Raw genomic sequence first — 25562 nt, forward strand, 5'->3', positions numbered from 1 at the left:
ACCACTGGGAGCCGGCTGCCCTCTGCAGATTCCCTCACGGTACCAGCGCCAGTCTCTGTGCCAGAGAAACTCAATAATGCATGCAGACAGCAGTGTTTATTCCTGCAACTCCGCCAGCGCACAGACTGTAATGATCGCAGTATCGTGCTCACATGGTCCGGATAAACTAGACTTTATTTTACAAATATAAATCTATATTTTATCAAATATATTTCTCTGTGTGCTCAGCTCCAGTTTCGTGTTCTTGATGTTGTTACATCACCGAGAGTTAAGGATCTGCTTTTAACACTTGGATAAGAAAAGGAAGGAAATGTGAAATGACCCGGTGGAGCAGCATCAGTTTATCTGTTTTCAGGATTGTATCTTGTTGCTTAGACAATATTCTTTTGTCCTTTTTGCACCAGATTCACTTTGACGGGTCACAGCTGCCTGGGATACGTGTTTGGTTTAACTAATGATAATAAATGATGACCACTTCCACGTTGAGCCCAGGACAAGGTCAATGGGCCTCTAGCGTAAACCGTCAGGACACAAACTGAAGACAGCAGAGAGTTGCATTAAGCTCGCACCATTTTGGGGAAGTCACGGCCACTTGACTTATTTTGCGCCCGCTCGTGCAAGCCTGCGTCCTGTGAAACAGGAAGAGACGACTGGCTTTTGAACCCTGAGAGGATGGGTGTCGTCATCATTCCAACTCAACCCTTCCACACCTATGGTGGACTGTACTGCAACCCTGCAGCATGAATGAGCAGTTGTTTGCTCTCTGCCAGTAACTGGAATTAACTTTTAACTTCCACTTGTGTGGTTTCGTCGCACTAAATGCCGATTAATGGTGAAAAGGGGTTTGCATCCTGATGCAGACGATTGAGATTTGATCTGTTTTCCCCTTCAGGTGAAGCCGTGGAAATCCGCTTAGCAGCTTAGCAGCAATTAGATGTGATGGGTGACATGAGTTGTGCCTTATCAACTCCGTCACGTCACTCTGTCAAGTTGCAGCAGCTGTTCAGATTCACACCATAATGCCGTATTTGTGTCAAAAGACTTGTGAAATACACTGCAGGCCTCCACGTGTTATGCAAGCGGTGTTTCAAAGCAGCCGACTGTTGTGACATGTGATGTTAAAATTACACGTAAAGATGAAGAATCCGGCACTAACTCCAACATCTGTGACAAACATGTTATTGCACTTCGGTGGATACTTCTTTCAGAAAGTGTGGGGGTCAGTTGCTCGAGTGTCAGTGTCCATCCTCATAGTTAAAAGCCAGCTTGCCGATTTCTTAACCGCAAGGTCTAAATCAACTCCCTAATAGAGATTGATTTTGGGAAATTTAAAGCCAGACTCAGTCCCACTCTCATTATTGATCCGTCGCAGCCCTGTTACATTTCAGATCAGGTTGCATCCCTGCTTTGCTGCTGAAGAGAATCTGAACTTTAGCTGGTTTCGATGCTTTTAAGAGAGTGAATAGGTATTAACGTGGCTGGATACGATTCAGAAAATGACTTAATTCTAAAGCCCAACACTTGCTCCAGGCATCCTCAGTTCCCCCCCCCCCCCTACCCGGCCCCACCCTCCTCTTCACCACACTGCGGACAGTGAACTGGGCCAAGTCCAGAGGCTGCTAAGTGGATGGTACTGCAGCACTCTGTCTTTTTTTGTCATGTGTTTTATCTCCCTTCCTCATTCAAGCGGTTGGCAAACGTCAGTCTGAGCTATTGGTCCCCAAAGACAAGCATGCATCCCTGGCACCAGATGTCCGATGGGCTGGTGTTTAAGGAAAAGGGGAGTATAAGAATAGAGCCCAACTGATTTATCAATTGCCGATATTAGAGTAACATAGGTGAGTATCGACATCGGACAGAATTTGGCCTATATATATTTATTGTTAAGTATTAGTTTCACGTTTTTTATTTGTCATGTGCAAGTTAACACAGGGTCAACAACAGTACAATGAAAGGTGATGAGAAGAAACAGATCAGCTCAGCAGTGCAATCATTCAATTAAAATAAAAGTGGGTATTAGTAGACACTAAATAATAAAAATAATTCAGTTCAAAGTTTACCGACAGCGAACAGACAATAAGGTACGGGACTATAACTTATACTCCAAAGATGGAGTTGCAGTTGTCTGCAATACCTGCAAAAACTAAATGAGCCAGAGAGCTACATCACAGGGATATCTGTGTTTAAGTGTGCTGAAAAAAGATGTGCATTTTGGTCTATTTGGGTTGTATATGTGTTTTCTTTTTATCTGTAGATATTTATTATAAGGTTTCTGGTTAAATATATTTATGTATCTGCAGGTATATCGGTATCTATATAACAGCTGAGGAGGCAGAGAAAAGAGCAGGTTGTTGAAAAATCTCCGAAAAACTAAAAACGTTCTGTCACATTAATTTCCTTTTTGCACGAGCCACACATTTTTTTGTATTATATATTATGCATGTATCATCACCAGTGGAGATAATTTGACTGTTGATTTCTGAATTCTTGCTCTAATAATGTTTCCCCAGCCTGTCAAGGTGACAGATAAAAGAGCAGACACATGCTGGTTGGCAGTTGTTTCCTTAACAAATGACAACTGGAGCATCGCAACACAAACATTGACTACACCTGTCCTCTCTTGGTTTTCCTTGTGTCAGTTTTGTCACAGCACACTGATAATAACTGTATCTTTTAAGGACACAATGGGTTTTCCCCTCAATGCATATGTCTTGTCCTATTTCAAAGGAGGAACATGATTTAGCTCCAGAAAGAGGAAACGCAGAGGAAATGTTAAATGCCTTTTCCCGCAGAAGGACCAATCAGCAGAAAGGGGTCAGTGAAAAGCCGTCTTTGTCTGCATCAGCTCTGCTGTATGGCATCGTTGTTATCGCCGTATGTGGAGGTCAAACCTCCCCCCGGGCTGTACAGTAGGCCACAGCATCATCTCCGCACAATCAAATAACTTTAATTTCAAGGAGAGCTGCTCCCCTTTAAAATGTGTCCTTCAAAAATTGAAAATAAATCTTCGGTCTCATACATTATGAATGAAGCTGGGCGAAAGGGGGCGAGGGTTACCAAGATGTTAATTATTCATGGCCTGGTCGCTCCCTTGTCCACTCCTGAACCAGCGAGGATGCACACAAACTGGAGCTGATTTGTTATGATTTATATCCAAACGTCTGTGTCTTTGTGCACGTCTGGCTCATGTTTTACAGTAAACCAATACTGAAAAGGTCATGCGACGTGCTTTTAACGTCATCTGGTACAGTTTCAGTTCTTTCTTTTGGGCTGCTTTTGTTTCATGGAGAAATGAGCTGCTACAGTGTAGTAGAGTCAGACACTGGGAGTCACTGGGAGTCTGCAATTAATCTGATAGTTGAACAATCAGTGCATACATTGTTATTATTATTATTATTTTGTTCTACTCCAAGCGGATGCATTAACAGTGGACCTCCTGTTTCAATAAATGCAAAGAGGAAGTTGCTCAGAAAAGCTCCTTCTATAGTATTGTTCTTATTAAAATCCTCACTTCCTCTTGTAATAAATAGCCCGACCTAAAAGTGATGCACTTTAAAAAAAACATTTTCAAGCGCTATTGTTTCTGACATCTAAGCTACGTGCATGTTCCATAAAAGAAAGTACCGAACTCACACTACTATTGTTTGACGTGTTATTTGCCATGACATCAACACTGTGTGCTGGCAGAGCACTGCCACTTCCTGTGTATCTGAAAATACACCTTGTGGCAGGCTGTGTGTGTGTGTGTGTGTGTGTGTGTGTGTGTGTGTGTGTGTGTGTGTGTGTGTGTGTGTGTGTGTGTTTGCAGATTTAAGGCCGAAATGAGAGAGATGGTTTGTGTGTCTTTGCTGACTACATAAAATAAGTATCCGTGCTTTAAAGATGTGGCACACTGTCCTAGCAGTGACAGGAAGTGCAGCTGTCCCTTTGCAACCCCCCTGTGTGCGTGTGTGTGTGTGTGTGTAGGCATGTGTGTGTGACGGGGGAAAGGAACTGACCCTCAGCTTCATGACTGTATCTATTATGTCGAGCTCAACGGTTCACTGTTACCCCCCCTGTCATCTGTGTAGGCTCTGAGGCAAGAAAACAGCCCAATACTGCTCTAATAGCACTGAACCGTTACCCCCACCTACAGAGGAAGACACGCTGACCTCCTCCGCTTCCTCGCCGTCCCTATTGTCCACTGAAATGTGGCCGGGTGGCGGCGAAACGACAGCAGAGCCGACGGAGCCCAAACTCATTCCCATTTCTCAGCTGAAAATCTTTGTTTATTCGGAGGAAATCTCCCAAATCTGTCTTCGGTTGCTCTCAATAAGTGTTGCTGATGACTCGGGAGTGCGGCGGCGAGGAAAGGCCAGCTCTAAATGGACGTCATAAAACTCACAATCTACACCCGTCCAGTCCATATCCATTAGGATTTCAGTGGACACATTAATTGGAGAAATAGACTCTCGCAGCGCGGGCATCGGTAAAGTCTGCCGTGCTGCTAAACCAGGCACATTTGACAGAGAAATCAAGGCCAGGTTGAAGAGCAAATTACACCTGTTACTCCTTGAAGAAAAGCTTCTCTATGTGGAGATTTGTATTACTTCTCCCTTTTTCAGTCTCTCCTTCCATTTTTATTCATTCGTGTCTTCCACTGTAAAATACACTAATATTGAAGGAATGCTACAATAATGCACGATTTCATACAGGGAGGTTGGAACTATTTCTCTGGGACGAGGTGCTGATCACTTAACCCGTCGCACATTACACACTTGTTAGGTGACGTTAGGTCTCCTTTCATGGTGACCCACTCTGACTTGACTGGGCCATTAATGAGCTTTTATGACACCCAAATGAAATAATGTTATAAAAAGTGCAAAACTGAAATTGTTAGGCAATTCATAGGCGCTACTTGTACAAGATATTACTTCTGAATGTGGCTTGTGGGTGCTTGGCATTGTCTGGGTGGGTGCTCAACCCCAGAGCACTATGGCCTGGCAATACATATTCTCACAAATCTCAAAATACATTTCATAAAACAGAACATGAGGCCATCAAGATTTTATGAATCAGTACTGAACCGTAATGCCATTATGGCTTTGGTGGACGTGTTGGTAAGCAGCATTACTGCATTACGCTTTCACAAGTTGGCAGTCTGGCAAAACTTTCACATCCATTAAAAACGCATTAAAAGCAGATTTAATCTATGAAGAAACAAATAGAGGCTATAAACTGTAAACATCTGAATCATGTGGATTGATTATGACAGTCACAGAATCCTTTTCACTTGTGTTTGTTTCTCAAATGGTAATTTTGACCTTTTCTCGAGAGTAATCATAGGCTGCTTTACTTCAGTATCTTACTGTCGCATTGAAGTTCTAAAACTTATCTTACACCTGCACAGTTCATGCAAGGACCTGCTGCTGTTTACAGCTTCTTTCTCCCCTGGTGGACTTGTGTCATTTGCACCAGCGGCTCTGCACCTTCTGACCTACATAGAGCTGAGCAGCTCATGCACCGATGTGCTAACTATGATGCAGATAGCAGCCGATTTACTGAAGGAACAGCTTCAGTGCGTCTGTGGTTTTACACTTGTGAATGAAAACACTAAGGTTTCCGTGAAATGATTCATTGAGCCATTATGCACAGAACCTGCTCAATTTTACTTTACTGTTTGCCTGGAGGCTGGGGGCCACTATTATTATTTCGGCCGCTAATTTTGTTTTTGTTCACTTAGATATAAGATTGACCTTCATTTCAAAGCAAACATGAGACGACCCCCCCCCTCCCCCCTCCCCAGCCCTCGTCGCTGCTACTTCATGAGGTCAAATCTCGTAGTCAGTTTCCTGTGTGTGTGCGGTCGCTGTTCGGTCATGTAAGAGTCAACACACGACGCAGCACTGAGAGGTAAACTGCTCTCACTTCTGTATTCGTCATGACTTGTACGTGTATGTGGAACAGATACGGTTGAAACCACCTCCACGAAGATGTATCAGAACCAAAAAACCCTTGAGTTTGAAAATATATAATCTCTAGTATTTCGTGCATTGGGCCGAGAACAGAATTGTTTTCATGATGGTATTTTTACACTCCTCTCGGAGAAGGAGGGACGTTTTCGGCCTTTTTGATCTCTATCTCCATGACGCGGTGTGACCATGAATGGTCGCTCCTGGTCTGCTTTCAGTGGCTCTGAATACCCGTGAGTGCACTTTTCCTGTTATAGCAACGTGGACAATAGCAAGGAGTCTCTGCACCACTGGATGGTTTAATGTATGTGTGACATAACAGAGAGGGGCATTGTGTGAACGTGGGTCAAGTTTTTATTAACGTGGGTTGTATAAATATAACAGAAAGATTCATAAGTATTCACAGCACATCCTTACATAAAGATGTCTCATAAAGACGGAAGCATCCACATATTTTGGGAGGATTACATCAGGGTTTTGTTGTTAGATGTGCCTGGTTCAGTTACTGTCTCTCTGCGTACAAGGATCTTACTACATCATTTATTTAGCGACATCATTCATCAGCAATGATGACTTTCTTTGTACTTAACGCATCAGCTTCTTTGCTGGATGCTGTGACATTAATGGCTGTTATTCCCATGTGTAATTTTGAACATTTGACAGAATTGTGTTTGTGCAGACGTTTTAAAAGCATTAAGTGCTACATTTCAGAAAGAGAATAGTGTCTCTACAGTGACTAACACTCCCCTAATGATAAAGAACTTCACTGAATATTTGTCACACTAATTTATCTCAAAATCCCACTTTGACACTTTGAGTGAGTGATTGTGCTTTTTTTTCTAGTCCTTTGTAATAGTGCAAAGTTCAACTGGACGGCTACAAAAGGGCAACAGCCTTAAATAAAAGCAATAAGGCCTGATCTTCCATTAGGTCCAATGCCAACAGGGGCCAGGTGACAACCAAGCACAAGCTAAGAGGATCCACCCAGTGGCTTATTCTGCCGGCATCCTGCCATCCGACGAGGGGAAGGCTCCGCCTGTCCAACTGCCTTCCTCGCTGAGCCACCACAGGGAGCCTGCCGGGGTGTAGCCATGCAAAATGGCTCCAAATGAGAGGACTGATAGGATGCTGACTCAGAGCAGAGCAAAATCTGCCTGGTAACTTTGCAACTCGTTCATCTAAATTCCCACAGCGATCTTTACAAGAAAGCGCATTAGAGTCACTATTCTCAAATCTATTCTAGTTTTTGCTAAAATACACACATAAGGATCCTTGTGAAAACAAAGACCTTTAGAAATAACATTTTTGTCGTCTGCATCTTTTTTTTTTTTTATTGTGAAAAGCAAACTGCTGCCTGTTGTCAGCTGTTGGCTGAAGCTGAGGCTCTGTGGGTGTGGAGTCATTTCAGGAGTCACGGTATCATTCAGTTCAGAAACCGGACAAACAACGAGAAGCAAAGTTTAAACTCTGCTTCAGAAAATATTAGCTACCAGCTCCGACAGTAACCCAATCGTGCTGCACGACTGTGTGATGCTGCTGGACTGTCATCATCATTATTCACTGTAAAAGGTTATTCACTACTGCACCTGCATTTACGGACCCTGATAAACAGAGCCGTCTTCTACAGCTCTGCACCGGTTTCTGATGTAGAAGGTTAAAGATTATATTCACAGCTCTACCTCTGTGTTGGACAATAAGAATACATGAGAATCCATAACATGACACAGGTACCCAGTCGAGCTCTTTTGACTTTTGTGTGGTGCAGGAAATAAAAGTAGGCCGATCGATTCAAGAGTGTCCTCTGACTCTTTCCCTCCTACTCAACCTGGAATAGTACGAAACCCACAGAGGAAACTGATCTGAGGAAAAGACACACAGGTTGTAAATTACTGTGCTAAAAAATGACAGTATGCACGTATGTTATTTTTTGCTCATGGACCATCGGTGACCTTGGGCAGCAAAATAAATTTGGGTGATAGTTTCACATATTAAATGAATAACGGCCGCTGAGCAGAGGAGCAACAGACTGAGTCCCAGCACGTTCATGCAGAAACTTCATGAGGACTGAACGTGTGTCCAGACTGAAAAATATATCCTGAAAGTCACAGTATCTCAACCCATGAAGTCAATCAATGAACTGCACCAATTTTGATAGTTGATCTCTTAAGTAATTAAAGCTAAAATGCCAAACTTTCTCTCTGATTCTAGCTTTTAAGAGGTGATGAAATGTGATGAAATGTGATGATCATGTTCAATGACTGTAAACTGAATATCTCTGAGTTTGAGTGTGTTGTTTGGACAAAACAAGGGATGTGATTATTTCAAAAGTGCTCGGTGAAATAATGATTCATAAATATTTTCTAATATTCTACGAGACAGAAACACTGATTGAGAAAGTAATCCACAGATTAACCCCAAAAATGAAAGACACTGTAAGTGCAATCTGAATCCAAACGCCCATCGTCTCTCATGACAAACAAGGATGTAACTACTTAGTAACTACTTAGTAATAGCAAGCAGACAGCTAATTGTCATCCATGTTACTGTTGGAGATGGTTCAATTATGCTAAATATTGAAAACCACTACTTTACCAATAGATTCCATCAATTTAACTGAGAAATAAATTCTTCAGAGATTGAGTTTTTTATGCCGAATACAGATGATGCTCAGAATTTATGGGGATTGGAAAGAAAATTATACCATGATGATTTAGAGAGGCTTCACTTATTCTGGTTTAAGTCGTTTTTTTAAAAATAATAAATGTGCACATGCATATACATGCACGTTTGACTATTTAGACATAACTAAGAGTCTCAGCGCTTTGATATAGTAGAGGAAAGCTGTAAATGCAGTGAGTGCAGTGGACGGCAGCAGCACATACGTCTGCAGCAGTGGAGTTTAGGAGGAATAAGCTTCATACTGTTAGCATCCTGCTGTCAGTGAACTTCATTCACACACACACACACACACACACACACACACACACACACACACACACACACACACACACACACACACACACACACACACACACACACACACACACACACACACACAGGGCGGCTGTGGCTCAGGAGATAGGGCGGGTCGTCCACTAACCAGAAGGTCGGCGGTTTGATTCCGTTCTGCAAGATACTTAATCCCACATTTGCCCCTGACAATTGTGAATGCAGTGTATGTGTGTGTGATAGAGAAAGTGCAGCAAATAGACAAACTGTTAGGGGTGAATGGCAAAACTGATCTGTGAGTGGTCCTCTAGAAAACCAGTAACAGCCCTACAGTTAGAGTTGACCCTGATGGAAAACATCAACACAAACACAATCGATGCACGTCCAGTCATCACACATCACCCCCGACCACCACGGCAGGACCCACTGCATTTTATCATTTAAACTGCTCATGTCAACCACAGTGAATACCACATTGTACGGGGAACCATGCGGCTCAATGTAAATTAAATGGCCTGTCCTTTGAGTGCACTGGCTTATGTAAGCTGCTGCTGCTTAGCAAACCCCCCCCTGCTCTCCATCCCTGCCTTTCTTTCCCTTCAGCAGCAGCAGCCTCATCCTGCCCCTGAAACCCAAACGTCTCGTAAACACACACACACACACACACAGACACACACACACACACACACAGCCCCATCCCTAAACCAGAGAGTGCAGGGGGTGGGTGGGTGGGTTGTGAGCAAGGAGGGTGAGGATGAAGGTGAGGAGGGGAGGGGAGGGAAAGGGGGGGCCCCCCGACTCCCGCATCCCTCATTTTCTGTGCCACCTTGAAAACAACACCCCAATTCCTGGCTGGTGCTCCTCCATTCCATCATTGTCTGCGCGCGTCACATGCAGCGGCGTTACAATCCCCTTTATCCACGCAAATCCCCCCACCCACCCACCCACCCACCCACCCACCGCCGCACATCCCCCCCTGACTGGTGGCTTTTAAAATATGTATCTGGATCTAAATCCCCGCTCCTCTTTTTTTCTTTTTCTTTTTTGTTCATGCATCTCCTCCCCCCCCACTCTGTCTCTCTTTCATTCTCTCAGTGCCCCTCCATCCCCTCCTCCCCCCACCTTGCCCTCATCCCCTGAGTCCTGCAGCCACCAGGTTTCTCGCCGGCGTCCGGGCGATGTCACAACACTGTTTTAAAGACGACCCTGCCCGGTTTGGAGAGGGTGCACAATGGAGGGAGACAGGAGAGATGATGGTGGTGATGGTGGTGGTGGTGGTGGTGATGGAGGGGGGGAGTGAGTGTCGGGAGACAGGGAGGGGAGGGGGGGGGAGGCCAGGGATGAAATGCGACAAAGGTTGGAAGCTGGATTTAAACCCACATCGCTGCGCGTAAACGGTCTGATCCGATCCGGGCTTCGCTGAGCCACACAATAAAAACGAAGAGCTGACAACAAAACAACGGGCACGGAGGTGGAAGCTGGACCATGATACGATACCACACGAGCCATTACTGCACATCCTCTGTCGCTCTCATTACATTGTCTCTGGCCGGATTGTGTAAGTACACGCGTGCCTGTACAGAGGTAACGTGGCACGGTGCAGCACATCCATCCTCCTGAATTCATTATCACCAGAAAAAGAGGACGCGGGCCGGCCGGAATGTGAATCCTCCATTAATCCCGACGCGGAAAGGAAAAAGCTTACCTCCACATTTCAGCTCTGCTCGACCCTGCCTTGTCTCATCCTGTTCCTCTCCGCCGACTCCCTCCCCTTCTCTCCCCGTGACAGCATGTTTCTGCTATCTATCTCCACGGTGAGGCTGCTTTCCTCCTCCCTCAGTTCCTCCCGTCCTCTTCCTCTGTCCAGAAATACAATTTAAACACGCACCGCACACACACACACACACACTTCCCGATCTCTCTCTGTGTGTGTCTGTGCCGGCTCCTCTATTCTGCTGTTGGAGTCAAGAGGCAGGTTGATTTGTGCTGTCCTCCTCCCTCTTTCTCCTTCTCGTGCTGATTCTATTCCATTCACATCACACTAGTGCCAACCCCCTCTTTCTCCTCCTCCCTCTCTCTCTCTCTCTCTCTCTCTCACACACACACACACACACACACAGAGCATTACCCGGCCTCTCTCTCTCTCTCTCCTCCCCCCTCCTCAGCTCCTTGTCAGAGAGAGACAGGCCAAGCTCTCTGTGTCTAAAACTGATATTCAGAGAGCGTGAATTTCAAGATCTCAAAAGATGACATGCACAAGTGGACTGTGTGGCAGAATAGATGCTGATCCAGTGTTGTATCAACACACAATATACACACAACTTCTCAACCTACATATTTGGCTTGAACTGATCTCTTTGCCAGATGAATATTCATTGTAATATCCAACACCTTCATTTGAAGTCTCCCCCTCTGGTACCGAAAGCTGACATTTCTGCACGGCAGAGACAAAGGCCAAAGGGCAAAGGTGAAAATGGCTGTGTGTGTGTTTGTGTGTGTGTGACAGTGTGTTTATTTGTAGAGACCTCTGTGTACTCCCCAAACGTAGCCAGTGTGGGTCGAGACCATAACAAACAACCGACCTGCTCAGGAACAATGAGAGCGCAGGAGAAATAACAACACAGCTCGGCCTCTTTCCTTCCCACCGCATCTTTACAGAACAAGTACCTGTGAACGCGGCTCCACCACATGATGCTCAGGAGAGGAGAAGATGAATCATGCTGCTCAACCTCCACTGCAGCGGCGCAGCCAAGTGTCCGGCACCATCCCCCTAATTACTGGTTGGAGGCTCGTCCTGGCTGTACCATATGGTCGTGTGTATGTGTGTGTGTGTGTGTGTGTGTGTTACCAGGTCAGAGGCTCTGGTCTGGGGTTGGGGGTGGGGAGGAGGGGGAGGAGGAGGAGGAGTAGGAGGACAAGCCTGTGTTGCTGGTGATGTGTGTCTTGGAGAGATAAGAAAATATAAGAGCACAGGCACTGGTTGATAGTAGTGAAACAGTTTTCTTTTAAAACAAACATACCTCAGAGCGTGCTCATCAGGGAGTTTGTTGCTTCCAGGGTTCATCGTTGTTTTAATCTGAGAAAGGAGAGGACAAAGAGAAGCCATTACAAATAACCAGTTCTTTAGAAGATCACATTTTAAACATTCAGAGCAGGAGAGATGTCACCTACATTTCCATGAATACTAAATTCAAACACCAATACTCTTTGGTGCTCTTTACTTACTGGAGGATGTAAAGTTATATATGTATAATATTATATCGATGTAGAAAAAGGCCATATCATTTACAAAGCTAGAGCGTATACCTCCACCAGGGCCCAACAGATCCCTTAAATCAAACTGCACCAGATTTCACACACTTACAGATATCAGATTCCTAAATGTGTCTAATAAAAAAAAACTATCTCACAATGTTATAGAAAGTAAAAAAAATAATTTCTGGGTTCGTCCCTGACCCATACCACATTCTTTTACCAAGTTTCGGGGGAAATCAGTTAAGTTGTTTTTGCGTAATCTTGCTTCCAAACAAACCAACGGACAGGGCTGAAAACGTAAGCCTCCTTGGCGAAGGTAATGACCTCTGATGTAAACAACAGTTTGAGAGTTCAGACCATCACAAATCACCCAGAAATCTCACTAGAGGTCATTTAGGAAAAGGCCTCACTACGATCAGTGCTACAGTGACACCGTGTGGACATGTCCCGCTAAGACCGCGGTCACGTTTGCGGCTCTGCAGAGAAACATGGTTGACATTTTAAAGTTTCCTCCTGTTTGCTATTTGAAACAATGACAGTCAATGAACTCTCCTCCAGCATCAGCACAATTATGTATATAAGCAAAAATGGCATTTAAAGTGCACTTAAATCATCATTCCTAAATGTGTGAAGAACAGATATTTCCATCACCCAATAATCTTGATTATCTACTATTATCTGACTGCTTGATCTGTCCATTACAATGTGATATTCTGTGAAATATGGAAGACAGAGAAAAGCAGTGAATCATCACCTAAAGAGGCCTAAACCCAAGGATATTCTGAATGTTTAGTAAGTGAATTCTAACATTTTGATCACGTTTCTCTTAATTGATTTATCAATGGATTATTTTGGCTCTAGTCTATATATATAATGTTTTCTGTGTAATTCTTTATGACAGCAAATGGTGCCAGAATTAAACAATATTTATTCTCAGAGGTCCAGATGCTGCAGGAACAGCCAAACAGTGAGGAGGAGGAGGAGGAGAAGGAGGAGGATGTTAGATGAGTGTGAAATTCCTCTCTCTCTCAACATGGGGACTGGTTCAAACCTGATTCACACACATTTAACAGCATCAATCCAAATAGGAGCAGATGCAGCAGAATCTTGATATGAGTCTTTGCCTACCTGGCTCTGTCCTGCAGCTTCAGGTCGCCTCCTCAGTCCAGTTGTTGCATCTTGTAGTCTCGGTTTCCACATTTGATCTGATGCAGAGCGTCAGTCCTGTAACAGAGTCACATTGTTCAGGTTGCACTTTTACATTTAGCTACAAACGAGCATCACTCATTCCTGCTTTCAGCTCGTGGTTTGAACTCGGCTAATGAAACTTCACAAAAAGAAAGAAGATTCACGCTGCTGCCGCCTGGTGGACAAACTGTATATAGACACGGTGAAATGAGAGCTCATGTATTCATGATTGGCCACATTCTGCTAAAAAAATGATAAATATGCATTTTTTTTCCCTATTTGTAAAAGTTGACTTTGATGAATCCAAGTCTTCTTATTTAATGTTAAATACCAACAAGCTTATTTTCTAGATTATTTTTCCTGTTTGTTTCTTTTTCAAAAGTCTGGTCACAATTAATACACAAAATGAAAAAACACTACATTTGAAGCTACAGAGCAAAAGCTACTATAGACTGTGCCATATGCTGGCTTTTGCATTGCTCTAATTATCTTTAACTGTGATATATTATGTAATTAATTTTTTTACTTTTACATTGTATGTACTAACTAGAAGTAGCACTTGTAATTTCACTGTATTTTGTACAATAACATGACAACAAAGGCTTTCTATTCTTCTATGCGAGTTTTTAACTTGAATGTCTTTACATGTGAAATTAGCAGTTATGCAATGCGACAGAAATTTGCAGGTATCAATACTTACCGGTGTTTTAACTTCACTACACTATGTTAGTGACGTTCATCAAGCTTCGCAGGCTATTAAACGTGGTTCTCAGAACTCTGTGCCGATAAAATCAATACAGGATACTGAGGTGGGAAATGTACACTTTTAAAATCAAATATTAAAGACACTTTACAGGGTTTTTTTTACAATGTTTTTTTTTATCAATTCAACAAGCTTTTCAAATCAAAGGTTCAAATCATACTCCCAACTGTGTTTCACATAAAGATATGCTAAATTATTTCACATGTAAACATAAAAACACAAACTTGAAAGTAAGATATCACTTTAAGGTCTTGTCCTGTTAATATTGTGAGGCCTGTTAGTTTACATCAAGTAAAAAAGAAAGACAACTGTACACAAAATTTACATTCCTCTAACAGTTCAACATGGCTTCTGTCTTCTAAAGGTTTTTTAATAATCAGGTTCAATATGTACAGTAACAAGCAACATGTTTAACTTATGGATTTGTCTCATTGCACACTGTGTACAGATGATCGCAACAGGGGATGAACGGAGAACAAACTATTCACCTGAATGGTCACAAACAAAAATCATAAACTCTTCCAACAATTTAAAATACATGGAAATGAAAAGCAGAGCTTCTATTGTAAAAGATAAACATGAACTGACCATTAACAACATTAAAACATCGGATCTTATGTCTAGTTTTAAATATTTGTCTGTTTCCAAATAGTTCTGAATATATATTTGTATATATAGAGATACGTATAGTAATAATCGCCTTTGATTTTGACACAAAAGGATCCAGAAGCCTTTAGCAGCATATTTCTATTCCCCTTCAGGCACCGTCGCCAGGGGAATCACAATAAACGGATAAGCACTGTGTGCTATGAGTAGCTTGACTGGGCAGAACTTTACACTGAAAACAGAACTGGAGTGTGATTCCTTGGACTTTCTTTCCTGTTTATGCAATCACAATACTGATCACACTGAGTCATTGATATAAATATATAAATACAATCAGTCTGATCATCAGTGGGTTTTGTTTTCAATCACTATTATTACTACTCAAACCTTTGTAGACAGGAAGAGGTGCTGACGTCTGCATACCAATGTAGAAAGTGATTACTAAGGTTTGGACTGTGAGTTATGGCATTGTTTAATGAATGTAATCATAGTGAACTAAGTGTTCTAAGTATGACTTGTATGAAAAACTTAAGGGAATATTCTGGTTTAAGTCAAACAGGGAATTTTGAAAACTTTCTGATGACTTTTTAATTTTACTTCCACAACTTTGTGGCAGATACAAAGAATGTAGACAAAATGACACTCATGTTTGTGGTGGCCAAAACAGGAACATAAAACTGTCCTTGTTGCATTCATGGAAAGGAAATCTCCTTTTCATTAGGTGGTTTGTATGTTTTGCAATATTAACTATTCATTTACACTATTTTTTTTTGTGTGCAGTCACCGTCTCTCTTCTTGTCGGCGGGTTTGACAGATATACAATGAATATTCACAATAAAAGCTTCTGCTTCTCAAGTCACAGTTTATGTTCATTGTCTGGGTCTGATTGAGGTTCTCCATGAGGAAAAAAAAAACTTGCTCTGATCCATCATTTGTTTTAAGTCTGTAATCTGACAGTCTGGGATGGGTTTCTGTGAACCAGGCTCGGGCTCTACCACTTGCCCCTCTTGCTCCAGTCCTTAGGTGTGAAGTGAAGACATTTTGGATCGATGCGTAAGTGTCTCTTCTGCATCGCTCTCTCATGTCCCTCCACTATGTCCTCCGAGAGAGTCAGGATGTACTGTCCCTGGAGTCAGAAGACAAGACAAAGTCAGTTCATACTCTCCACAGCATATTGAATATCATTTTAAATAATTTAAGTTATGCATTAAATTAAACTACAATGTTCCTTTTCACTGGAATTTGTAAATATTTTCACTTTATTTGACAGAAAGTTTGACTTTGAAAACATTCTTGAACTTACAATTCAAAACATCTCCAAGTGATTTCTTTCCACCAGTTTGTTCACACTGAGATTATTCTAATATAGGTTCATGTTTTTTGCAGTGCATTTGAAATAACTATAGCAGAACAGGATGGTTATGTTTTGTTTTTTTAAATATATATTCATGAAAGTCATAGAAAGTTCTGTTAAAAACCCTTATCTTTAACAATCAGAATTACTGGGTTGAAATTGTAGGCAACATTCTGTGTCTCCTCTGCTGGCTCCATATTCTTGTAATTTTTCTTTCAATTGCTGCCAAGTGCGTTTTGTGTATGGCAGATCAATAAGTTCATAAATAAAAATGACTGAATAATAAATTGAGAGACTTCACCACTTCATCATCCATTAGGGAAATGCAAGCCTGGTGAATTAAGAGTGAGTGTGATCATCTATTAAAAACAAACAAATCTGCGGTTCCCATTATGATGTTAGGAAACTCAAGGTTTAGAGTTGAGAAACATTTTCTGGAAAATGCCACAGTTACTAACTTCTGCTGTTTTTCTATTTCCATTTATGTTACTCTTTAGTAGGGCTGCACTATATTAGGAAAACATGCGATATGCGATAACGTTGTGTAATATCACGAAGACGATATGATTTGGGATTAACAAACAACAGTCCCTGGCTACGGAGGCAGAGACCACGGACAGCTCCTTGGCCGAGAGAAGGTGCACAGCCCAGCCGCAGCGCCACCAAGTTGGGGTCTTTCCGTACATGTTTGGACCATGAAAAGTTATTTTTTTACAGTTTTTAGCAGCTCTGTCAGTAATTTACATCCTCTCTCGTGCCTCTGCCATTCGCGCTGTAGGCTGCGCCCACTGCATCAAACCAAACGGAGCGTGCCGTTTCTCCTCAATCTCCACATACATTTACCTAGTTTATAAGGTCTGTTGTTTTTACTCAGACTGAGTTTATACACGTGTCCGATCACATTGTTTGTTTGTGAGTGAGTGAGTGAGAGCCAGCTGATGAATGCGCTGCTCTGATCAGTGATGATATTGTGGGGACAAACAAATCAACTTTTAAACTGAAGCGAGTCAACAGACTTCAGCTGAGAGATGGAGAGAGGGGGTGAGAGAGAGAGAGAGAGAGAGAGAGAGAGAGAGAGAGAGAGAGAGAGAGAGAGAGAGAGAGAGAGAGAGAGAGAAAGAGAGAGAGAGAGAGAGAGAGAGAGAGCTGCGTCGCTCCATCAAATCTGTTTTCTCTCTATTCTCTTCTTCCGAACATGATTCACTGACGGAAAAACCTGTCAATTATCTAAATGTTTTTCATTTATAAGCTAGGGCTCCATCTGATTGGCCAAATATATTGACATGCAGAATGCGTGGCGCATGAAACATCACTTATCACTGTTTTTGTTGTGTTTTGCGATACGTCTATTGCGCACGTTGATATCGATATATCGTTCAGCCGTACTTTTTAGATCATTTTAGATCAGAACTTCAATTTCTTAACACAGAGCAGGGGTCTCTCACCTTGTAGTAGTTGATTAGGTTGAGGTACTGAAGTGTTGAAATGACGTCTTCTTTCTTTACACTCGTGATCTCACTGATCTCACTGAGAAAACAACAAGAAAGGGTCAAATGAGAGAAGAGAAAACTATCAATATTCTCTATCTGAAAGGTTTGTTAAGAGGTGAATTTAAGTTGAGATAAAAATGGCAGCAGTCACATACTTGATGGTAATCTGCGGCCTTTCACCATTGTCAGGTTTAAGGTCCATGAGAATTTCTAAGATGGTCTGTGACCAGTAGGAACGATAGGACAAAAGACCAAGGTCAGAAAGTGGCTTCTCTGGAGTCCCCGTCTTCCCTTCGACCTTGGACAGCTCATAACCTGACAAACACAGTGAGCAGATAATCAGCACAGGTGAGGGGATCACAGATATGACCAAAACAAAATAATACTAATATTTCCTGAGCCACTGTTTTTGATAGTACACTTACTGAATTCAATGAGCAGTTTGCCATAGCCCCTCCGCTGGTAGGGAGGCAAGGTCAGGATGCAGGCGACGTTATAATCTTCAGTTGACTCTTTTTCCTGCATACAGTAAATACTAATTATGTTTAGATTTGGAAACCCCTGACATAAAAAAGAGGTTAGTTCAAAATCGTCTGCATGAATTATGTACCTTAGAGAAGTACCCCACTATGTGGAAGCCTTTGGAGTCATACTCCGTCATTACATAGAAGAGGAAAGGGTCCGTGTCATAATACAAGGTTTTGTGATCCAGGAAACATTTAGCCAGTAAACACAGGTTCTGGGAATACATCTGAAAAATAAATGCACACATTAATGATAAACATAATAACAATAATGAATGCTGTACAAATGTTGAGGAGAGACAAAGATATCAGTCACTAACTTTGTTTTTCCTGCCATCAATCTCAAAGAATGAGATGGTGCCTTTGCGGTAGATCTCGTTGCCTGGGGGATGTCTCAGGTTGCATTTTGTCTGTAAAGATGAGAGAGGATGAGAGCGATGTCCAACAATCTCCAAAGTCTTGTTCACACTACATGATTTACAGCCCAATTTGCCAGTCTCCAATGTGTTTTGGAAGTCACAGACTAAAGCCCTGATAAGCGCTCGATTGGCAGTCGCCAAATGCTATGAGTGAACTTGTCAAAGATGCGATTACAAAGGTCGCAGACGGATTTCCAACCTGATGGTCGGAGTCTGCGGCAACTGCAACCAAAAAGAGCACAGGACAATGGGGAGGTGCCCCCTGATTTTTTACACTGCACATGTCTGTAATCTGGGAAATCAAGCCATTACCATGTGTGTTTGGGAGAGGAACACAAACTCGGCACAGCTTATATTAACTGCATCGGGGTCAGGTCGGGTTTGGACAAAAAAAAATAAAAAAAATAATGCCTGTCGGGCTCGGTTCGTTGTCTCTTGGTTTTGGTTCGGGTCAGGCAGAAAAAAGCAACCTGCGCTGCTCTCTATTTTTAAAAAACAATATCAACTGATATTGAGAGTTTCATCTCTTCTCCAGCCTCCAACGTGTCATGACAGAGAAGAACAGGAGGATCAGTCAGATGCACTTTGTCTTTTTCGTAATTGAACATGTTTGGGGACCAGTCGGTGGTTTCTACTGGGGAAAGCTGTGTAGTGTGTGACCCTGTTCCCTGTGGTGTTGTGTAAAATCTGCTTAAGCCGCCAGAGGCAAACAACAAACTGATGATTCTTACCAAATGCCTCTGTAGACACTTGAGGCTTTTGAGATACTTGAGGCAGAATTCACAGAGGTAGAGGATGGGCAACGCGGTGAGTTCCTGCGGGTATGGTGAGAAGTACCAGGGTTTCAGTCGGTGACGTCCTAGCTCTATACACTCGATGTTTTTCATCCGTGTCACGATGTCATCGTGGCTGCGGTCAGACACCAGACTCCCTGTCATGCGGGGTGCAGATGGGATGCCATCCGAACTGTCCTGGGAATCCTGGCAGTAAACAATGTGGACAATATAAACATTAGAACCTCCTGTTGCAGCTTTTTCTTTAATAGCAAAAAAAACTGTTTTAAAACCAAAAAGCTGCTCGATCAAATGAGCAGATGTTTTTTATTTTATGTATTTTTACACAATTCGATTTCTTATAGTAACACGTGTAATCACAGTGGTTGAACACGTTACTACAAGGACTAAACTTGGGTCGGAGGTAAGTATCCCCTCAGGTTTATGGGACCCACTAAGGCACAGCTGAATTTGGACAGCAACATACAATCAACGGGCAATAATAGGAAATTAAACAGACCTCTGGTGGTGGTAGAAAGACACTGGCACTTTGAGGGTTGTTATACTGCAAAACCTTTATCATCTAGCAGGGAAAAAAAAGACAAAAACACAGGCTTTAGGAAACTAAAGAGGGGAATAAAACAATTCTTATTTACACTGAACAGTTTGGTTAAGGGGGCAGATTGAAAGCAATAATGAACTTCAGTGTAACATTGTAGTTTTAGTACATTTCAGGGTGGGTTCATCGGTAGCCGACCAGCAATTCTGACAATGATAGAAATGTCAAACTGTGAATGAAGAGTGAGGAAAAGTGCAAACACAAAACCACCAATTATTTCAAGTGGGTTTAACAGACGGTTTAGTTCACTTATATGACAACCCCACTGGCCACAGTCCTCAGAAATGTGAGCAGAAATACCAGCCGCAGCAACTTTCTCATTCCATACAGCATCTGAGCTGCTCATGTGAGAGAAGCTTGATGGAGTGATAGAAACTCTGATGTGCTAGGTTTTTTTCAGTGCAGGTCACTGCTTTGTTATGTGTATGAATTAAAATATATTATTGCCAAAATATTATCCGTTCTCCTGCTGGATTATGCAGCCAACATCATACATTTTGTTAAAAGATCACAAACATTCTGACATACAAATTGCAAATGCTTAAATTTAAGATGAATATTAATATGAATTTGGGGGAGGTGTTTTTTTTGGGTGTAATAGCTTTGAAAATGACTAGTTTCAAAATTGTAATTCTTCACTGTACAGCTGCAACAATTACAAGGCCAATATAACATCAATCAAAAATTATATGAAAATTAAAGACACAAAAGAGAAAATGTAGAGAATAACTAAAACAGTGACCTACGGTAACCCAGCAATACATGCTACTTAGTTACCTATTACTAGTAAATATGTTTTCAATGCACTTGTATATTTGTAGTTAGTAATGGTGACATAGAAATGACAATGGTGAAAAATTAAATGAGTAAAAACAAAAGACAAAACATTAACAAAACATTTCTTTGTTTTATTACTTTAAGAAAATGTGTTTTATCAGAAACATGTTTTGTAAGAGCATTATGAAACTCTACAAAGAGTATGTGTTTTCATTTAAAGCTTTTAATATTTATTATAACAAGGATTTTTATAATCTGTTACTTGACTGTGGTGCATAATTGAATACTGTGCACCAATTCAATTGATTTTCACCTTCTAACATGGATAATGCTACCAGAGGTGAGCATAAAATGTATATGTATTTTAGTTGGCACATTTCAAACTGAAAAATAATCATGCATCTTCAAAACAAAAATAATGCAGACTGATATTTGAAATGAGAAAATAATTAGCCTCATACCTCATCAGTTCCCCCACAATTAGCTTTCCTTTTCCTTCCAGGCTGAGGGGGGATGAGCCGTCGGGCAGTGCCGTTCTATCGTTGCATAGAAATGAAAAGTTACACATGAGCCTGTGATAAAACACCTCAGCTCGAAAAATAAAGAGCCCAAGAAGATGTAATGTACCGTTGTGAGCGAGGCGAGCTGGTCATGGTCTTCGCGGGACTTGAAGGTGTTGGTCTCCCGCACAGCAGGAAAAACAGATGCCTGAGTGGCTTCAGCTGAACTTGGCAGGGAGGGGACCGGGGGGGCTGGGGGTACCTGAGTCACCATGGGGACAGGCTCGACTTTCCTTTTCTGCAGCAGACAAATGTTGTTAAGACACTTTGATTTAAATTCAGACAGAACAAACTCATTATTGAATCAGAATTTTTGTTTGCAGATATTTTTGATTCCAGCCAGACAAGAGGCATGTGGTTATGTTTTAAAGTATCACCAATGTAATAATTACATCTTGGGGGTTCCAGTTCTAGTTCATAGAGGGGTGTCATCTAAGTATTACTTACAATGTGTTCATTGATATAGTCAGATTAAACTTTGTCCAATGTCTGCATGTAATCCTTGCATTAAGATGCAACAAACACAGATCAGGTAAGACTGCAGTGTGTTCCATGTAACTAAAAATATGTCTTCTCAAAGAAGTTATCAATACATTTTATATTCCCCCTCCTAAAATACCAACTGCATCAACCACTTTCCACTTTTTTCCCATTGTGCTATTTAATAAATTCTGTGAATGGGGTTTTATATTGTTTGTTTTTATGTCTGCAGACAATTAAAGTATGATTACACAAAAGATTGCAACAAAGAAAAAACATGCCAGCTACCTTGAAAGATCTGAAGCTGACATTTGGCTTGACAAGTCCAGTGCGTACACCCGACAAACACTTGGATACACTGTGTTTTAAATCACTTCCGGATTTGATCTGCACGAGTGGATCATCCTCTTCCTTTATTGTGTCATGGTTGTTTGTCTCTGGAGTTCCATGCAGTTCGCCATGACTCGACAGCTGTATGATCATACAAGATGCATGTTAAACACCAGGCTTAAACAAGGTCTCAGTCACTTCTGGAATGGGTAAATTCAAGTTGTACCGGTGTGGGAAGAGTTTTGCCTCTGGAAGGGGCTGTGGCAGATTGAGCGTTGAGATCTAGACTCTTCCTCTGAATTGAAAAGAAAGGAAGAGAAGGACGGGGGTTAACTCACAGTCATGTTACCAGAGGGTTAATACTGTATAAATAATTATTAGTCACTGTAAACATAAACAGATAATTTAACAGTTTCTGTGGCAGTTCTTTGAATCTAAATTAGATCTGAAGAATTAGTAAAACAGAAATATAAAAAAAATCAGTTACTTAAGAATGAAGACTTCTCTAGGCTGCACTGCCAAGGGATTTTTTTCTACATAAAGGGTCAAGGGTATTATGGGCAAAAAGCTTTGAACATATAAAGGCTCGGAAACAAATCATATATTTTGTGGGTAGATTTGAACAAATCATTCAAGCAGCATGTAAGTCATTAGTAAAGTGACCATATGATTGGTGGCTGATATCTTGTAGTTTGTTTCGTTTTTCTACCACACAAACAAAACCATGGGGAAATTTTGTTATAAAAGATCTGATAATAATTATTCTCATTAACTAGTGTTAAGATGCTTGTAGTAAATACTACTGCTTACAAATATCAATATACAGCAATACACGCTAGTATAGCCATTTGGCAATATTCGCAACAAAGTTTGAAATTACTGAGTTACTGCCAATATTTTGCGGTTCAAAATAAACGTTTTGTGGTGTAGTACTTATACACGCTTACCACTTCTCTTTCTGGAGAATTGGGACGGGAGCCTGGAAGACCATTCTTAGTTGGAGTTTTAGCTTCTTTCTTAGGGAACTGAAGCTTCTTCATGTCCAGCCTGTCTGCTGTGACCCACTCATCCAGACGCTTGTTGACTTTTCACACAAGTCATTTTACACAGAGAAGAACACAATTGCTGTGATGTTTTATGTGTAATACAGCCTACACAGCGTTATAACAGTTATACAGTCCAGTATAAACCAAGGAGCGACACAAATGCACAAATACTCACAGTCGATGTAGTGAACATAGAAGAGCTTCCTCGCAGAGACTTCTTTTACACTTAGAATTTCAGCCAATGCTGTATGAAGAGAAGTTAATAACATTTTAGATTTAATATCTCACAACCAATATAATGGGTTAAAAGCATCATGTATGGGTCACAAGTAATGCTAAAATGGCAGAAAGACAGAACATTTTAATAAAAAATGACAACTGACTGTTATGGTTTGTTAAAATAATGCAAATTTAGTATCATTTAATGAAAGACTGATTAAACACAAGCCATTTAAAGACTTAATTTCAAGCACTTGGAGGGTTTTGCCATCTTTCAGTTTTATAAAATTGCATGAAGTAAAGAATAATGACAAGCATTAGCTCAATAAGATGATTCTGGTGGTGAGGAGTTCGTGCTTAGATTACAAGGGTCACAATTTTAGGGAAACACTGCGCAAACCCCAAAATGATGTAAAATTTTAATCTGTCAGTCTGTGCATGTGTATGGAAATGTAAGAATGGTAACGCTGCCTCATAATAAGTTTGTTGAAGCTTGTCAATAACATACAAGTAAGAGTCACTGAGCTGTCGACTAAGATCTTACTGTGGCTCTTACTTTTCTCTTCTTGCCAGAACAAGTAGAGTCAACCACAACAACTTTGGCCTGAAGTTGACATGTATAACTGAGCCAGACAGAATTCAAATAAACTGTTGTTTCACCTGAACAGGTGTAATTTACGTTTGTAAACAAAAGCCAGTTGTCACACAGATTTCACTTTATCTTTCGGGATAAAATGTATTATTTATGAAAACACCCACAGGACATGACTTGGTAACGACTCATTGGATGTAGCAGTGTCTTGGTAAGCATCCAAATTAAAGTCATTACACCAGCGTGGGTCCCTGTGAGTGTTTACGCTGCTCTGAGCAGCGGAGCCCGTTAACAACAGCTAAGGTTAGCCACATAGCATTAGCTTTAGCTTAGCACTGGGAAGAGAACCGGACAATACTTACGCCACTCGTCCTCGTGTTCCTGGTTTTTACGAAGAACGGGCAGGCGACAGCCCTCCACAATCTCCACCTGTGGGAAGACAACACGTCAAACTCCACCCAAACAGCGTTAGAAACGTCTAAAATAAAATTGCATCTTTGGGAAACCTACCGAGGATCCGCTGTCCGCCATTTTCGTCATCAGTGAGAGCAGCAGCAGCAGCAGCAGCGGGGTGTTGTGGGAAAATGCCGGTCCACGTCAAAGATGAAACAAAAAGCAAGATAAACACCCAAGAGCGAGTCAGGTGAGCGGAAGTCGATAAAAACCAACCCGGAAAATGAGGCAATAATAGCTGCACTATCTGAATTGTCTATATTTAGTTACTTAGCTTTTTTTTTAACTTTATGTATTAGTTATCTGAATTTAGATTAATCTTTTTATTCAGTGTATGTTCCAACTGGGTACCTGTGTGTGTAGAACTTAAAGTACTCTATTATTCAAAACACTTGCAAATGGCTTGATAAAAACATTGTTGTTTCTCATGCAGAATTTGGTTGGAACTTATTAATACTTATAATATTTTCTTTGATTATAACCAGTGCACCTGAATGGGTTGAGAAGCCATAATGAAGTATTGTCTTTTGTCTTTTAGGGAACTGGTGCTATACATTTCTTACCACCAGGGGTCAACGTTGTCTATAAACTAATTTGTCCTAAAAGGGGGAACAGATTTCCCACATGTTAGTTTATGTGTGAACTTTATATTGTTTTTAAATTAAGATTATTTGTGTGGTTCATGTGGTTTCAGAATAATAATAATATCTAAATATGTATATATATTATAGACAAAGTTTCACATTTACAAACTGATAATCATCAAGTAAACTTTTATAATAATGAAAAAATAAGGGAAAAAGTTATATTCATTTATTTATATATTAACACTCATTTCATCATCAAAATGATTCACACTGATGTGTTTAACTCCTGTTGTCGACTTTTGGCATATTTAAATATATAAAGAAACAAAACCAACACTGTGTTAATTGACCATGAATCCTGTATCTATATTCAGAAAGACACACACAGGTAGAGTTTACTGTACTTGTTATATTTATTTACAAGATTTAAAATCTTTATAATATTTACATGTATTCAAAGGGAGGATGGGGGGTCAGAAGTTTGTCTTTGTCCTCCACCTTCACTGTCTCCAGCTGCACAACCTTTCTCCTCCACTTCCTCTCAACACTCTCCAGCTCGTTCTCCGTCTCACTCAGCTTGTCCAGGCAGGCGAGGTATTGATTTGGTGGAAGCTCTTCTCTCCTTTG

General features: G+C 41.2%; 2 protein-coding genes and 1 long non-coding RNA gene across 7 annotated transcripts in view; 1 reads left to right on the forward strand and 2 right to left on the reverse strand.

Annotated features, from left to right (window-relative positions):
* The window catches only part of zmp:0000001168 (signal-induced proliferation-associated protein 1), a 34882-nt gene extending 23155 nt beyond the window's left edge, over positions 1-11727 (reverse strand). For 4 of the 5 annotated variants that reach the window (XM_034607719.1, XM_034607725.1, XM_034607723.1 and 1 more), the window contains exon 1: positions 10606-10935. The gene's annotated coding sequence lies outside the window, so the exon portion shown is untranslated. Of the gene's footprint in view, positions 1-10605; positions 10936-11567 lie in introns of those variants that run through there. The other variant, XM_034607721.1, reaches the window with a different exon arrangement.
* On the forward strand, positions 5423-21812 carry LOC117774966. Its single transcript, XR_004616146.1, has 3 exons — positions 5423-5433; positions 11093-11100; positions 21643-21812. It is a non-coding gene; the product is annotated as an uncharacterized LOC117774966 (long non-coding RNA).
* Positions 14154-24522, reverse strand: LOC117774964 (histone acetyltransferase KAT5). The gene is made up of 16 exons (XM_034607727.1): positions 24406-24522; positions 24258-24324; positions 23260-23328; positions 22986-23122; positions 22265-22333; positions 21997-22179; positions 21296-21466; positions 21130-21204; positions 19793-19855; positions 19231-19479; positions 18401-18490; positions 18167-18307; positions 17982-18075; positions 17712-17871; positions 17512-17593; positions 14154-15838 (listed from the first exon to the last, which is right to left on the reverse strand). Exons 1-16 carry the CDS (start codon positions 24433-24435, stop codon positions 15704-15706), a joined length of 1815 nt encoding a protein of 604 aa, XP_034463618.1. The 5' UTR covers positions 24436-24522; the 3' UTR covers positions 14154-15703.
* Between the last annotated feature and the right edge of the window lie 1040 nt (positions 24523-25562).

This window comes from Hippoglossus hippoglossus, chromosome 14 (genome assembly GCF_009819705.1).
Source record: "Hippoglossus hippoglossus isolate fHipHip1 chromosome 14, fHipHip1.pri, whole genome shotgun sequence".
Classification (NCBI taxonomy): domain Eukaryota; kingdom Metazoa; phylum Chordata; class Actinopteri; order Pleuronectiformes; family Pleuronectidae; genus Hippoglossus; species Hippoglossus hippoglossus.